General features: G+C 47.3%; 1 protein-coding gene across 2 annotated transcripts in view; it reads left to right on the top strand.

Annotated features, from left to right (window-relative positions):
- LOC146208514 (cell adhesion molecule Dscam1-like) overlaps positions 1–17,874 on the top strand; it is a 110,213-nt gene that overhangs the window by 61,582 nt on the left and 30,757 nt on the right. For both annotated transcript variants that reach the window (XM_084594365.1, XM_084594372.1), the window contains exon 3: positions 12,310–12,432. In XM_084594365.1, the coding sequence (XP_084450491.1) occupies positions 12,310–12,432 (123 nt within the window). The remainder of the gene's footprint in view (positions 1–12,309; positions 12,433–17,874) is intronic.

Below are 17,874 nucleotides of genomic sequence, written 5' to 3'. Positions count from 1 at the left end.
TTTTAATTCAATGCAGCCCCCCTCCTTCTCTTTTTCCCTCTCTCCTAGTTCTCACTTATTTTCTACGTTTTTCTCTCGGCTGTTGCATTGCGCGTGACTTGCGTGTGTGCGTTCGGAACGCCGGAGTCATCTCGGAGGGCGCGGAAATGCCTTGGGTAGTGGGATTAGTTTTCGAAAGTTCTCGCAGCTCGCGAGCATGGCTATTTGTTCGCTTTTTTTTCATGCTATATTTCTGGCGTTTGTATCCTTTACTATCTGTTTTCAATCGGTACAGCGTTATACGCATACTTCTGTTGCAACAAAATGTTTGACCGTCGAGTGATATTTTAACGTTGTAGGTATATAGACATCGATTTTTGTCACTTTCGCTAGAAAACTGCGCATGCGGAAAAAATGTTCATTCACATACTCAGGTGTTCCTCTCGGGCGTATATATCGTTTAGTTCGACAAGACAAGAGAAAACTCCGTTACTTCATTTATTTGGTAAATTTTGTGACGTAGCAAGCTTCGCGCATCAAGAAAAATTGAGTCCTTCATCAACCTCCTTTCTGGATGAACTGCCGTTTTAAAGACTCCCGGCTCCAACAGCAGACTTGAAGAGCGACCTGAAACCTGATCATTGCATGCCTCTCAAGGTGCAGTGATAACTATAGTCCGGAAGTAATAGCTCGTGCCATATATCTAGGGGCCGAGTTATCGCGTTGCGTGCATCGCGTGCGGGAGAGGTTCCTGGCCGGCGCATGACTCTGCCTCCAGCCGAAGTTTTCTCTCTGCATTTTGCAGCAAGAAAAAAAAAAAGAAAAAAGGAAAGAAAGACGTAGTCTAAAACTTTGTCTTTAAGGGTACGACGAGAGAACATTAAATGCTCCCGTTTGCCGACTCCCCTTACGGCTTCTCGTCCGCGTACAGGCGCTTCGCTAATCGCTTAATCAGTAATATTTTATTCTGTGCCTCTATTATCTCGCACGTGCTCATTAGCACGCAGCCGCAAACGATCACACTGTGCGAAAGGCCACCCGACATAGATTTGAGTCCCCGTTTTAACCAATCTGTACGAACGTGCCTGCGTGGAATAGAGGCAGCGTATATCTGACTCGGGATTCAGCTAAGCCCTGTAAGGGTGCATTGCTATCTATCTATCCCTGCCATTGCAGCGACACAGACAGAGTTGGCAGCGCCTGGAAACTCGGCCATGCCACGTGACATGCCACGTTACACAACCTGACGACCAATCAGTGAACGACCATGACGCCTGACAACTATAGCTATGCCTGTGTTTTTTTGCTCACAACGCCGATGCCGGATTCAGTGGTTGGCGGGACCTTTAATGTTATCGCTTTAATAACGCGTCAGAAACTCTAAAAAAAAAAAAAAAACAAAAAAAAAATGTCTGGCAAGTGGTTTGTTGGTTTCATTTGGCGCATTGGTTTCCTTGCCGACCCGTAGGAGAGAATATACACTTGCAAAATGTGCAGCGGTGTCGCATGCCGTACAGACATCTGCGCGCCTGTTCTCATGCTACCGCTCGCGCGCTCGCCTGTCAAGCAGCCCCCCTAATAGCAGTGTATCGCTGAGTGTTCCCAGCGCTCTAACCTTGCAGCAGTTGCAGCGGCGATTGAGGGAACGAATGAAAGGGGCTGCCTGTTACGACATTAAGTCGCTTCCTGCATCATTCATGGCTGCCACGAGGCGTCTTCAGGGCTGTCTCACGGAAAGCGTGCAGCTTCTAGCTCACCCTCACCCAGTCAGTGAAGGGTTCTTTGCACTGAAGGCACGGCCCAAACCTTAAAGGCGCTTGCACAGAGGAAGGTTGTTTGAGGACTGCACGCGCACTGGCTGGCGATTCATCGATGGTCAGTCAAGACAGCCAGTGCATGTTCCTTTCAAGTATAGCCGGGCTTACTTTTGAACGTCTTCGTGAATTCGTCTCCTGATTACAACTGTTGCCTTGCTCAGCCTCCGTAATACTGCACGGTTTTTATCGGTCGGAGTCGGCTGCTTATGCCCGCTCCTACGACTGCGGAGTCACCGAACCATAACCCGGCCCTCCGCCTCCCTCCTGCGCTTCAGTGCAGTGTCTGAGCATGCGCCGTAGCTTCGTTTGCGGAGAGCGACATCCGAAACCCGCATCGAGGTCGTCCAAGCGGAAATCCGGAGGACGCGAACGCTTGGGTATGGCCTGTGGCGCAACCAACCGGTAAACAAACGAGAACGTCAAATACGAGAGGCGCGACAGGGTTGTCACTCAGATAAAGCTTTCTCTTTTGAGGGGGAAGAAGATAGAGCCACAACCCTCATGGCAGCAACACTGCAGCACTGCCACTTATCAGATCTGGGCCAATATTCCGATCGCTCTGCCAATACCCCCCCCCCCCCCCCCCCCTTCCAACCATTTACAGCATCACAGGGTCTTTGTGTTTTGGAGCACATTGTCAAGTGGTGAGCAAGGCATGGTCGTTCAGAGGCCTGCGGTGACTCCACATACAGTGTTGGGCTGGAATTAAGCCGGTTAGTGCACGTCGTTTGAGGTCTCACCCTAAGTATTACACAAGGCACAGAGAAGTAACGTATTGTCCTGCATAACTATTTCCTTTGACTTGTGCGTCGCTCGAGCTCATGTCTCATATGGCAACAAAGAATTCGGCCCATCCTTTACATAAACTATACCAAGTATGTGGCTAAGCATATATATTCCCTATACCAATATTCATTTGCCCAGTTCACGATTAATTATCTAGGCCTGAATGCCTCCCAATACTGATAAATATCATTCATTCATTCGCATTTCTACGCAGACCCGAAGAGGCATATCCTTTACAAAAATGAACATTGAGGGCATTGAGGTGCAGTTAACTCTTTATTGTGTATATTGAGTCTATAAACACTCTATAAATTCTCAAGAGCAATTGAGTAATGTCTATAAAACGCTTTATTCATATGCAAGATTAGAAAGTTTATTGACACAGTTTAATTGAAACTGAAGCAACACAAAATTAAGAGTCGCTTTCTCACTCAGTCAATAAAATATTAGTACATTATTGATTGATATGACAAATAAAAAGTTTATTGGATAAAACTTAATTAAAACTCAATTAACAAGAACACAACTTGCAGTCGATGCCTCACTGATTCAATAAAGAGGCAATATGTCCTTGACTCATATGAACACCATAAAGTTAATTGACTGTAATTCAATTAAAACTCAAAAATAAAAAACCGATTTCTTGCAAATCATTAAACAGTCAATATGTACTTGACTGATATGACCAAACATAAGTTAATTGCCTGCAATTTAATTAGAAATCAAACAACACCAAGCTAATTTATCATAAACCATTAAACACTTTATTTATTCTTGACTGATATGACCTAATAGAAAGTTAATTGAATACAACCTAAATAAAACTCTGAAAAGAAAAAAAAACAATATCTCATGAATCATTGGAAAGTTTATATGTTCTTCGGTGATATGGCCTAATATAAGGCTAACTGAATACAGCTTAATTAAACTGAAGCAGCAAAAAAAGTCATTTTGGAGCTAATTTCTTCCTGATCATGAAAACAACCTCAGCTCAAATGATTCTCATCTCAGCTGAAGAGATAGCTAGTTTATTGCCAATGAAAGGAAAGAAAGATCAGCACGTCAAATTTAAATGTGTGCGTTTGTCAACTGGAGCTCGTGTTACGCAAGGAAAACAAAGCTAGCGAATATCCTCACCTGTCTTTCTTTTTTTTTCCCCTCCTCACTTCATATTTCTCGTCTCGTCCATCACGGCAACACATGGACCTGAAGCGACGTGCAACGCACATCAGTGCGGCCCCTCGAAAGGGAGACTCCAAGCTTCCGGCATTAGCTAACCGGGCGCGCGGGTAACATCCGTTTGTTATGATCGGGGTGTGCCTTGACGTCACGAGAAGCGCATCAATCATACTCCGCGGGGATCTCGGGTTCGGGCACACTACTTTCTGTTTTACCGATGTAGGATCATCCTAATGGGCGTTGTGCCGTGCCAGGCAAAGATCCGGTCAACAAAACCGCTCTGGCATCCCCTTTTGTGGAGCACTTGGAGTGAGTAGGGTGATGCTTTTTTTAAGCTACAGGCTAGGCAGAAACAAATCAACAGGGTTCCGCAGGCCGCCTGCATGGTCCTACGCCGAAATTAGCGCGCGGAAATACCTCTTCTAAGCCGGGTGTGTCTCACAACGATATTTTGGTACGTCCGCATAACCAAAGGCACGTAGGCCATCCCGGTTTTGATTGCTAAAGAAAGCTATTTTTTGTTCAGCAGCAGTGCTATCATGTGTGCCCTCTCATTTACTCTCTACTAAATTGGAGACTTGGAAAATGACTTGCGCGATCACAGTCACTTCACTAAACCTTTTTTCAGTACCAGTCCTCCTTCCTTCACCCTTTCTTCACCCAAACTTTAGTTCTGTATGTGATCTACATGAGTTTCGCGCGTTCCATAGAGCGCGTGCTTTTTTGCGTTTTTTGAGCGACGCGGGACTCGACTCCTCTTGTGATACAAGTGACCGTGCCAGTATATATTCTCACACCTCAACATTACATCGTCACCGTAAACTCATCCATCTTATTTTTTCTTTTTTTGTACCGTCAGGGCCAGATACATTTCCATCGAGCTGATAATTTTTTAGAGTGTCCTCTATTCGACATAAGCGGCGGTTCTTTCATCTGCTCGGGCTTTATTTTGCGTGGCATCTTCTTCCTGCCTGCATCGCAACAAGCGGAGGAGCGGAACGATGCATCCTATACCCGGTCATTTCGACATTTGGGCCGCTGTATTATTTTACTGCTTAGACTCCCTGTGCCTCAAGGCGCACTCACTCCAATATAAAACAAACACACGGACGCAAATCCGAGGGGATTCAGTGCGTGAGTCAAGGCTGCGTTCCTCATGTAGAGACAGAGAGAGAAAAATAGCACCGCCAAGTCACAGATGTCGTCTCGTTCGTTCCTCAATCCATTTGCAAATCAAATGCGACCGACGGCTGAGACGAAAAGGCCATCGACGGCGCTCTATGCAGTCGTCTCGCCTGAACCTTCCGGCGGTGGCCCCTGTGTACGATTGGCTCGTGCCAAAGTTGAGGGAGTTACTGAAGAAGGAAGACAAGAAAAGGGGGATGTGGGTGCACTACTCAGAATCTTCAAGAGTGGCACGCGGAATCGTCCTCTCCCTTCTCGTACAAACCTGGCATCGAGTGCTCACCGCTTCCCCTTCATCGTAAACCGAGCCAACCGAGTGCTCGATGCAACGCGCTGACGCTCGCTCATGAATAAATTTCGAGCCCTGTGCCTGCAAAAATAGAAAGGAAGAAAAGCTCAAGCGCATGGCTGCCAACCTGAGCGCCTCCATGCGGCCCTGTTTTATTTCCTTGTATTTTGATGAGTGTGCATTCAGGCCTACTTTAAGAGCCGAAAAGGGCAAATTGTGAATATCCTCTGCTGTACGCGGGATCCGGCATAAGGGAAAGGTCTTGAGAATCATGTTTCGCTCATCTCATGTGTCAGGCTGTTTATTTAGAAACATGGGAATTTAGTGGCAGTCTCGTCCCGGGGAACTGTTTTCCCATAGAAATAAGTAGAAGTTTGTTTTGTGTCCAACTTACCGCTTCGCGTTAATTTGCTGGAACAAATTGCTGGCGCTAAAATGTATGCAATTTAGTCACTTTTAGGATAGAGAAATAGTTTACCATAGGACTGTGGTCGTTGTGGTCGTACGCACGATCTTGTTGAGCTCTTGAATCTTCGGTTTTGTGTCATCTGTTGTGAAAGCCCCTTGTGGGTAAGCATTGCAAGTTGGAGAACAACGCCCTGGTATCTAAAATATATCGGAGGCTTTAACTGCCTACAAACCATGATCTGTTGAGTTAACTAGTTTCACACGCCTGGTGTTTTTCCAATAGGACTTCGCGCAAAAGATAGAAGATAAACAATCGCTCCAGGGAGGTGATATCCTTGCTGCTGTAGCTGTTCTTTGTTCTGCAGTTATGTATAACTGCACTGCAGGATCAGCTTAAAACGTGGTAAAGTCTACGAGTTCAAGCGAATTCATAAACTATAAATGGCTAACCGAATTTGAGGACATACGCTCGCCGGCGTCATGGCAGACCACGCGGATGACGACATCTTGCGACATGTGATGCTTTGTCTCAGCTTCAAAGCCTTAGAGTCTCACACACGTGGTCCCCGGGGCTGTGTGATAAGCGCCCCGCCGGCTCCGGAAATGTCAGCCTTTATTCCGAAAGCACGTGTCAGCTTTACGAGCCAGCTTTACCATCAGGCCAGCTTTACAAGTAAATTGAACTGAAATGCCTCTTCCTGAGACAGAGCGAGTTCTTTGTGGAAATGAATAGCTGCATTGGCTTCTTAACTTCGGACGGATGTCAAGCTACTTTCAAGAGCAAGAAGCCAGGCAACCCCCCATACACCCTTAAATTAAGGTACATATAGGTATATTAAGGTACATATATCGTCGGTTCGGATCCCTCGTGCGACTTGTCCTCTAACATGATTAAGAGTTGTGTGTTGTATGCTACGAGAAACTGTTTGTCACCAACCGCAATGCTGTACGACAAATGGATTGCGTCACAATCTTGGTATAACTGGCGGGAACACTGTCGCCGCATGGAAATCCCCCTTCTCTTTCACCTCCAAGTACAGTTCCTTTTATTTATTTTTTTACCTTCAGGATAATTGGTATCAATCGTTGTACTTTTCCTCTAGCTCTCTCCGAGCCATCCTGAAGCAGCGATCGTCTGACATTTAGACAGAAGGCAGCTCGCCCCGTTTTTCTTTTCCACGAAGACTGGGAGATTGGGGTCTGGGAACGTGACGTTTTAGTTTACCTTTGCTTATATTATTGTTTATTTTTATTTTTATAGCTTGCATTTCTTTACTGTTGCTACTTTTATTTTTGTTATTTTCCGGTTCCTAGCCAGTCAGGGACGAAATTCTCTCAAGGTGGCCGAGATTTATGAGTTTTATACCCCTGCCGTAGTGCATAACTTGCGCAGCTCCAAACGCCAATCATTCGCGGAGAAACCCCGAAATACCTTTATTATGGTAGCCTTTGCATACCTGAACTTGCAATGAACGGTTAACGTAAAATATGTAACAGGTAACTGAGCAGACCTGTTTCAAATGATCACTACTCGCGTGGAGGGCATTAAAGATTTCTATCGAATGTATTCCACTTTGTAATGACTACAGCTTTGGAGGGAGGCCTAGTCAGTCTATAAACGAATGAACCGAGCGACAAAGGGATTTTTCATTCTCCGATTTGCAAGCGGTTACTACAAAAGGTAAGGGCGACCTGATCCAATCAGGATTACGCGCCCAACGCGTAGGAACACATTCATGTAGTGTGCGCCATCCTGAGACAACGTGTGAGACGGAATAAATAGCGCAGCCGGCAAACACGATTTGGGCAGCACCATCGCCCTAGATCCGCCAGGCGCCCTTGTGTTCATTCTGTCCTCGCCCGCGCCCCTCTCTGGCAAGGACAAATCACGAGAAAAAGCAGCACTTGTCACGACTTGCGGGGAGGGGAGGAGCTCTCCGCTATCCCGGCGTTTGCTTGCATCACTGCAAGAGCTCGGAAACGAATGGAAAAAAGGAGCGGCAGAACCACACCCTCGCACACAACAAGGTTACAGCTCCTCTCGCGTCTTCAGGAGGCTTTCATCCAGCCAACCGCCCCGAAAAGAAACCGTCTTACTTTTCCCTTTTCGTTATTTTACTTCCTGATATAAAGCATTCCCCACAACTTCCGGCCTCCTTTTGTGTTTTCTATTCATTTGTCGTTTTTAAAAAAGAAGCACCTCGAGAAAGAGAGAGAGCACTGCACCTGGCCCAATGTTGTGGCGTCCCCGGCGGAGCTATTAAGGCTCGCTTCCTGGTCACTGTCTCCTCTTCGCCGGAAGTGCACATGCTTGAATTGGTAAACAAACGCTCGCTCTCGTATCTAACGTTAGCGATATCCCGGCGCTTCTGCTCACAGCAACGGTCGTCGTGTTTTACGAGAACCAACCGAATTTCCGTACAACATTCCCACCTCTCTCCCCCCCCCCCCCCCCCCCCCCCTGGAGCGGACAGTGTGCATAAGTAAACCATGCTAGCTTCATTTTTCTCCCTTTACCCCATTTTCTTTTCTTTTCAGGTGAAAGTTTTGAGCTCAGTGGAATTATCAATTCCTTGCGGTAGAAGAAGCGGACAGCCCCATGCTCCTGATTATTAGGCGACGAGGCTTCAAGCGGGGGTGCACTGGCCCCGTGTGTTCTCTTCCCATCTTACCCATCCGTATGAAAGAACCTGCCTGAGTTGGTAGCTCCTTCCAACTCGACCATAGCAATCTCGTCTGGTGACGTCACACAACCAGCTGACCAATCACACATCCGGCAACAGTGACTTAACCTCCGACCTATCAGTGCGTGACCGCGTCGCTCGAGATTTTTTAAAACTGTGAGGCTACAGATGGCTGACGCCGACGACGGACAATTTTTATTGCGAAAGCAATAATATCAGTGAAAAAAATAGTTCACTGGTTTTGTAGTATACAGTCTCCGACTGCCAAGCCTACGATCACCGGTGCGAACCCTAGTCACAGCTGCTGCGTCATGATGGCGCCGAAAAGAAGAAAAAAAAAAAAAAAACAAGAAACACTGGTGTGCTGAGCGATATTCAGTGTCAGCGCTCGTTAAATAACCTCGGGTGGTCTAAATTAGTTCGGAAACTCCACACCCTCCCTCCGGCGTCCCTCTCAAAACACGTGCATCTCAGGGACGTCACAACCCCACATACCTCGCGAAAGGCTGCAGGCGTTCAAATGTCGTCCAATCGTGAAAGTTGGCGGCCAGTCGACCTCACCGTGCGGTCCAAAAGTGTGCAGACATCACTTCCCGGAACCCTCTTTTTTTTAAAAACATTTGATTTGGTCGACTTTGCTGATCCGTCTCCCTGTAGCCGATTGGCAGGTGCACCGTTATCAGCTTAGGCGTGCAAGCTGATGGGCGTAGACCTCGTCGGCCTACGCTCCATCGGCTTCAAGGCATGCGACACGCTTGAATGCGCATTCAGGCAGACTGGCGATGGCCTCCGTAGATGCCTCAAAGCTAGCGCTCATTGCAAGGAATTATACGCAGGAGCGTGTCAAATAAAAACCTTACTAATAAAGGGACTGAGTTCCACACAATAGCTGTTACTTTTGTTATGATCCACTGTCAGCGTAACCGAAACACAGCTTTGAGTATATGCGATTCGTGAATCGTGCTTTCTTTCGCCATTATACAGTTTCGCGACGCCCTGATACATCGTATACCTACGCAAACATCGTCGTGTTGCATTAGCATTCCTTGAGGACAGATAGGCCGCGGACGTTAAGCACGCATTATGAACCACACCCGACAAAGCGCGCTCGAAAACATGCCGTCGTTTCCTGATCGCTCCCCCACCCATGACTAAACCGGAAACGCGTCGAGGTCGAGCGGCAGACACAGACATATCGCGGCGGAGAGAAATTGACCCACGGACGGGTCATTAAGCGAACGACGACAAAAACCTTGAACTTGTGTCCGCGGAAAGATTGCGCCGCACTAGCGCAGAACAAACCGTGAGGTCAGTATCGATGGGCGATGCCAAATAGCGGGAAACGAAAAGATGCGCACCCAGGTACAGAATGGCGGTCTCGTTCGATCGCCCATCGTTTGGCCCGAAATATTATTATCTGGCGGCGGACGACAAACGTGCTTCCTGCGCGGTCAAGGATGGCAGTATTGCACGGAGCGGAAGCGTGATGATAGTACGTGGTGCATGCGCTATACAATAGATGTGGGCAAAGGAAAATGCTTGGACACCCGGCAGCTTTTATTTTCAATTTTGCTAACCGCTATGTGAACTTTAACCATGCGTGTTCACACCTATTTTTTTTTTTTTTTTCATTAGACCATTCTGCTTCGATCGGTTTTCAAGGGAATCAATAATATTTATGCGTGCTCCTTCCTGAATACTTGATGACCGAAATAAACAGTGCGGAGCACTGGACAACTGGACTGTACTAGCGTGAAAGCCTGTATAATAACTGACTGGACTGTAGTGCATTCTCTTTTTTTTTTTTTTTTTGTTTTTAAATGTGCACTGCAAGGCTTCACACGTGCCTTTTTTTTTAGGTTCACAAAACATGACATGAAAATTACAAAACAAAACATGACGTGAAAATCGAGGATTCTGAAACGCCATTTAGTTGTGAGGCAGCTGCAGCATGTTTATGTATTTATTTTTATTTGTTTAACGTCAGGGCTCACAAGCATTGTAGAGGGGCGTGGTAGATTTGCAAAAGGCACGATGCCTTCTAACTGTACGAAACAAAATAAAGGCAACAACAGCAGCAGCAACAACAACAACGACAAAAATTACACTTGTTTAAAACAAACGTGTGTATTGCAAAATACCACGTAGAAAAAAAAAATATTATAAGGTGCTGTTATGCTCGTTGACGGAAGGGTCTAAGCTTCCGACGCGTGACGAAAATTTGCTTTTAAATCTGTTTTTTTTTTTTTTTTTTCCTGCACTCGCAGCTGCCAAAGAAAACCAATGGGCTGCGTTTTCGAAACGTAATTTTGGGCCAACTGGGGAATCTAGTAAGGTACTCGATCATTACGAACACCTTGATAGTAATGGCCTAAGCTTCCGATACATACGAAATTTTGCTTCCGAAGATTCTCCCGCGCACGCAGCGAGTAATTAAGACTGCCATAGAAAAAAAAAAAAAAAAAAAAAAAAAAAACAGAAAAATACAATGAATTGCGTTTTCAGAAATAAACAGCAAGAAACTTGAAGCCTCGTGCAGAATAATTACTGCTTAAAGTTGACTGATTTTAAAAGTTATGTTCAAGAATTATTTTCCAGAATTTGTCCGAAATTTCTGGATGTGTTACAAGCGTTCCAAACGCTTGAACGTGACAGGAAAAATTTAAGGCTCCGGATTACATCGCACTGTGCTACGCGTCTAGGCCTCTATGCTACTGCCGGTGGTTAAACCGATTGGCCACGTTCTCCTCCGCTAAGCTGGCGACGCACGTCCGTCGTGGTGCTGGGAAGGCATCGCCTCCGACTGCGAGCACCCATCCCGTTTCCAGGCGGCCTTGGAAGGACGCTGTTTTTACACGGTGGCCCCAAGCGGTCATGAATACATTATGCGTCCGTCATTCTGGTCGCGTAATCAGGCGGCGGGCAAAGCTCGATCGTGCGTGCCTAGCCACTGTTCTAAAATCGATCACTAAACGGCCCGGAAACAGCGCGCCGCATACTTGTATCGACAGGCTAAATGCCTTATTTGCGTCAGAGGAAAATAGGCGACGAGGGGAGAAACAGAAACGGGCAAAAGGTTTTCCCGGAGAAAAAAAAAAAAGAAAGAAAAGGAAGGAAGCATTTTCTACTAGCATGAGTTTTAAATGCATGCAGTTTTAGTGAAAACGCTTTTACGCAGGAAACTAAAGGTTTTTCCTGTCTTCCTACTTCAGTTCGTCTGTGAGTTAATTTTGACTGCCTTTGAGTTCGATTTTACTAATGAGCTCTTCTACAGTGTAGCAGCTTGCAGCCTCGTAGAAGGCAATTTTAAAGTAACCTTAAAATGAAAAGAGGCGACCACGAATGGGAAGGAGCACCCTCTCCTCTTTACTCGGAAGGTGCGAGCTCCAAGGTCACATCAAAAGTCGCAGTGCATCGCGTTTATTGCAGATTCAGGAATCTTGAAAAAAAAAAAAAAAAAAAAAAAGATACTCTCGTGGAGGTCTCTTAATAGGAGAATGACGAAAGCCTACCTACCCTTCCTGGCCCCCTTCCTTTCCTACCATTTGCCTCTCATTGCTTGCCTTTTATCGGCGTTCGTTACAGTGCTACATATAATTATAATTGATTTACAGGAAAGGAAAGGCGCAGTATCTGTACACTTTCTCCAACAAGTGTGCGTTTGGGCGATACACCATCGCTCCTGTCGCGTGGTGTTCCTTGGCGCGCGTTGAAGTGTGGGATTGAAGATGGCAGGAACGCTAGACAAGATGAGATTTCTGGTTGGTCGCTTCGAATTTGGCGCCTGGTGACGTCACTTCTCTGTCGACCAATCAGGTGCGCCGCTCGCGCGGACAGGTTTTGTCGACGACAGTATGAGCAATTAAAGGCTTTCGCCATAATAATGTTTTGCAGCGAAGCCTTTGGATAAGGCGCGCGCGTGTGGTTGGCGGGAGAAAACAACCTGATCGTAACGTTTCTCCGCTCTTTCCCCCCTCTGCAGCTGCTCCCGAGTGGGTGACGAGGCCCCGAGACACGTCAGCGGCGCTCAACGGGCCGGCGTCCTTGGATTGCCTGGCGGTCGGCTACCCGACGCCCACCGTCCGCTGGTCGCGGGAAGAGACAGGTGAGTCCGGCTAAAGACCAAGAAAACTGGCTCGCGTTGACGCCAAGGAGGTGTGCCTCCAGTAGCCGCCGGCGTATCCGCGGGGGCTCCGTTGTCTCTCTCTCTCTATGTTTCTTTTACACGGCAGCGTATACAGCTTGTTCAGTCGAAAAAGCGTCGACGTACCGTAGTTGTGTGAAAAACTTATCAAAAAAATGTTCGCGTGATTTCGTTTCAAAATTCTGACGCAACCGTGTTTTTATTTTTATTATTATGTAGTAATCACGATCGCCATCAGCTCGCGCGCCAACCCGAAGAGGTAGACGAAGTGGAGCCGGAGCCTTGTTGGCACTGCACTGTTGGTTCGAACGCTACCCCGTCGCTTTGGTTTGCGGACGTTGCCTACGGTCTTGGTGCTCCAATAAACACCTTACACTTGGTGGAGGTGTCTCGGTCGTCACCCCAGTCCTCCTCGCAAATTTCACCCTGGAACTTCGGAACCGCACGCTTCCGCCTTCGGTCACAACCATGCAGGACGCTCCCAGCCTTTTTGTTATTATTGTTATTATTTGTTTATTTATTTATTTAATTTTTTTTTGCAGCGTTCCGGTTGGTATCGTACCATTTCGCTTCCATTTAGCATCCATGTGCTAGTGATCAAGTTGGAGGCTATGTATTTCTTGGCAGGGATTCGTACCGACCATATGTGTGCGTACCTCCCTCTGTGTGCCGTTCATTGTAAGTGTAGGTGTCCATCGAAAGGCACCTTCCTTTTCCTAAATATCAAACCAACTAAAGACGCTTAAAAATCATTTTGGCAAACTCTATGCCAGTACTCTAATGCCAAAAATTGGGTTAATGAAAAGGCGTTGTTAAAGGCGGGATCGCGCTTAATCTTAAGACGAAGTATAATCGTCCTAATTTTTTACCACATCTAAGCTTCATAACTTGGTGTAGGGCCGGTTCTGCACAAGTTGTGAGACGCGCTGTGTTGAGGTATAACCTTGTACTAGTTGAAGTTTGTTTATTTTACAACAAAATAAGAAGAAATATGCGCATGAGTTATAATGGGAAGGTAGAATCCTATAGGCATTCTGAAGAGGCTTCCGTCGGCGGCGCGGTGACGAAGGTCAAGTCGTCAGAGTTTGCAAGAGCGAACCTCAGCTATAGTCTGCCGAGTCGCACTCCTAAAACAGTGCCAACCTCCTTACTTTCTTTGGCACAACTCCGGCAGTTGTGCCACACGGTTGACGACAGTGCCGGCACTCCTCCATCACCAACGTGAACTGGCAGAAGTGCGAATCCGAGCCCAGCACGGCGTACTGTACTTACCCGGCAGACCGTGGAAAGCGACTGTCTTCGAACGAGTTCCTGCGCGTTGTTCTTCGCCTCGTTAGTCTAGGCGCCTTCCAAGTCTGTTAGCGCAGCAGCCAACTCGTCATTCGTGCAGTGTCTTCGCAGCGTGGGAAATATATGGCGCCTTTTGTCCAAGCCCGCGATTTTGGCAACAGCACCCAACTGGCTATGCGGGTCGGGCCTGCGGACGAAAGAAGAGGGTGTAGCGTCTCGATTTATGGCTCCTGGGTGTGTACAAGCGGCGAAACACGGCGCCACGGTCAAACGATGTGCGCGGTCGTTTGACGATGCGGCAGAGTGAACACCAGACTGGGAAACAAAACGCGTAGTAGGCAGATCGATAATAGCGAGCGTTATTATACGCCACGACTCTTTCGTTATGCCCTGTTTCAGCTGCGCAGGAAGAACAGGAGCAATAGTGAAAATAGTTCTCGCTTCATCTTCCCCGTCGGATAACCATCATCAACATTACCACAGGGCCCAAGACCGCAAGCATGCGTAAATGCACTTGTGCCTCAGTGCATCCATTTAATCTAATGGATCGCGCTTTATCCGCGTGGGTTGTTTCGCAATATCATCAAGCGAAATGTGTCCCGCGCTGATCACAGGTTCAATATAATAAACTCACATTTTGGCAGTGATATGTGCGTGGAGGCGTTATTAATTGATTTCACGCCCACCGGCGTGCCCTCAAATCTTCGTCATATTCTTTTTGCATTTCCGTGTTGTATTAATGCTGTAACCTATGCGGTATTACAAGGCCGAATGTATCCCGGATAGTGTCCATTAACGAGAGGTGACTGTGGTGGGGCTATGCAGGCTTTTGAACAGAACCTTCCCGCACGTTTGTTACCCGTTCATGTCTCGTTGTAAGGTTAGGCGACTCGGGCTAGTGTGACATGTTTGGCACTTCGCTTGCTCGGCGTATGAACCCCGATTTATGAATCGATGAATTGAATATACGTAAATAAAATAAGCAAGCTTTGCTTCGCGCATATTGAACCTGCATACACCAGTATATTTTGTTGGTTTGTTCTTAATATAGGCCACGAGAGGAGTCTTCGTTTCCACGCGGAACTTGCCACTCTGTTTTTATTTTTTATTTTTGCCACCGTTGTGCATAAAAAAAAGAAATAAAAATATAAAGTGTTCAAGAAGTCCGCGCACAGCTGCCACGCTCTGAGTTGAAAAATTATGAGTGCCAGTTAAGCTGTGTCCTTAAGATCATGGTGCGATAGCGTTTAGGCTACCAGTCCACATATACAGCCCCGCTTTAACCAAGGCGTATGGACGTGCCTGCGTGGCATATAGGGGTGACGTGAATGCAAGAGTCCTAACAGGCTGATTCTGATATTCCCCTCCCGTATAAAAGGAGAAACCGAGTTGGCAGCTCCTGCCAAACGTAATGTGATACAACCCCATAGATTTTGGCATCGGGTGGAGATGGAGTCGATTTGCATGCTCTCCAAGCGGATGGAAACCGGTTCCTACGCCGCTTACAGCGTGCTATCGCGAAGTGTACACAGCAACCCGGATAGCAATGTGACGACGCCCAGGTAGCGGGGCCATGCCAGCTACCAGCTACCGCCTGCCGGCGCCATATGCTCGTGATTTTACGCTCACAAGACCGACTCCGGGTTTCCTGGTGAAAGGGGCTTTTAAAAGGAAGCTGAAATGCTTTTTTGACAATTTCCGGAGATGGGCGCATTAGAATATATGAAAGTTGTAGATTAAGCTCGCGAAATCGTTTAAAAAACATGCATCTACGCTCCGCTTGTCCGATAATAGGAAGATTTAGATTAGGTTGACCCTATCGGTAATTGGCGTGGTGGAATAGCGGGGCGTGAGTAGTGCGCATGCGCTGCATTCTGGGCATGCGCACTCGCGCACTCGCGCCCCGCTATTCCACTGTCCCCATTACCGATAGGGTCAACAACCTATTCCGAATTTCGTTAATCGTAGAAAACATCAAAATCAAATCGCAAAAAAGAGCCCCCCCCCCCCCCCCTCCTTTTTTTTTGTCGTTTTTTCTGGGATAAATAAGCGCATCCGTGTCCCAAAGGAATGCAAGGAAGGAACCTTAGTGCCACGCAGCGGTAGAAAGGTTCGACGACCCATTCGGGAAGCGTCGGGAGGAGAAAATACGCAAAATGAAAACGCTGATCATTCAAATGGCAAGCCCCGTGGGAAGAGAAAGCCTGCGGCCTTCCTCTATTTCTCTGCTTGGTGCGCGGCCAGCAAGCGAGTGCTGCATACGTACGGGCTTCCCATGATAATGAGTGGCCGCTTCCGCTCTCGCTGCTCTGATCGTCGATAAGCTCCTGCGTGGCCCGTAGACGTATTGTTATGCGCACGGAAGCTCCGAGGTGCAGCGTCGGCTGTGGGGCTATGCATAGCAAAACAGCAAAACAAAGGCAGCAGTTCAGCCTCCCTGTTGCCGTACTCCCCTCGCTGAACCTCTGTCTGTCTATCTACCCGTGCGCATACGTGCACATTTGCTTCGCCCTCCATACTGCCACTACTGCGGAAATCTTATTCACCGCTTTAATTCTGTGCAGCGTGTAGCAGAAGGCACACGTCTATTTTTCTTCCACGACTGGATGTAAAGCCCACTTAGTCTTAATAATCTATAGGGGTCAACATAGTTATTGTTGGCGTCGTAATGTAGCGTAACGAAAAACCTTCGCGCTCGTGTTGCGTCCAATGACAGTGATTTTTTAGGCAGGCAACATCACACTTCGCATGATGTTATTTGGGTCATGCGACGTGTAGTCACGTGGTCTAGGTGGTATTGGTATCGCACGGCCTGCACGGCAATGGTTGGCGGAGAGGAGGAGGGCAGTCATTCTAGACCCTGCTTTCCCATGGATAAAAAGCAAAATAACTAAACGTTCCGAACCCCCCCCCCCCTTTTTTTTTTCTTTTTTTCTTTGCTGCTTCTCCAACTTTTCCGAAAAGAACGCCAAAATGAAAACTTCGGCTGAACGGGGCCACGATAGCTGGAGTCTTGGGAACCTCCCAGTTTCCACTACGCTGCGCCTAACTTACACGGCGACTGACCGCTGATAGGTATATACAACAGTACAGCGTCGTACACAACAGCCGCACGGCGGGTGGCGCATTTCCATTAGGTGAATGGGTAATGCGGGCATCGCTGGCGCGTCGCGTGGCCTGCTGGGGAAGATGAGAAACAGCGGCAAAAGTCCCGACAAACAAACGGCTGCCTCTCGTTCATTAGGCCTCCATTAGCGCCAGTTCGGTAAGTGTGCTCAGAGCGTTTACATGGCGGGGTTAATTTCTTCAATGCGATGTTCGTACAGTGCGTCAAAAATGTTTTGCTCCTAATCGATTATGGCCGCATTCGCAGACCCAAAAGCAAGGAAGCCTTCGCTTTTCGGTCTTGTTTTAAAGTTGCAAGCCTCGCTGCCGTTGCCGTATTGCTGCTCTGTGTTGTTTGGGAGTGGCACTCGAGTCATTAGGCTTATGACAACGAGAACCACCCGCATTACGCTCATTGCTTCGGCGAGACGCATCTTGCATGAGATGTACTAAGCACATTGTTTGTGGAGGCTTCTTTGCGTCAAACAATAACGCGTGGTGAATGATGGACGCTAACTTTTAGGGCGGAGAATCCGTGTTATTTATATATAATGACGCCGCCTGATTGACTGTATATTAATTCTATTCGGGGCAACCCTAACATGTCTTCTACCCTCAGCGCATCAGTATAGTACAAAATGTTTATATCATGTCATATTCCGCTTCTTCCGGTTTTCGAAATTGCGTGAGCGCAAGATGGGAAATGAACGAAAAAAAATTGTGTTTTTCTTTCGCCTACTATACTTTAGATAATGAACCTACCCGAATCTGGTCTCCTGTCAAGTGACTATTAATTACCCCCAACGGTTAGCTTCATACTCCGGCCGCTTACTCATGCATACCTGGAACCTTGTTCGACAGCCTTGCCTTTAACAAGAGTTGCTTCCAGGCTTGTTGCCTTGCCTTTCTTCCCTCCGTGGCGTGTCCTTAGATGAGAAGAATTTAGGGCATCTTTATGGTCAAACTCAAGCCATTCCATTCGACTCTTGTAACGCTCAGAACAGTGTA

This window comes from Amblyomma maculatum, chromosome 1 (genome assembly GCF_055883805.1).
Source record: "Amblyomma maculatum isolate TAMU_Amacu chromosome 1, ASM5588380v1, whole genome shotgun sequence".
NCBI lineage: Eukaryota > Metazoa > Arthropoda > Arachnida > Ixodida > Ixodidae > Amblyomma > Amblyomma maculatum.
The sequence above is the reverse complement of the archived record's forward strand: the minus strand, read 5'-3'. Positions and strand labels throughout refer to the sequence as shown.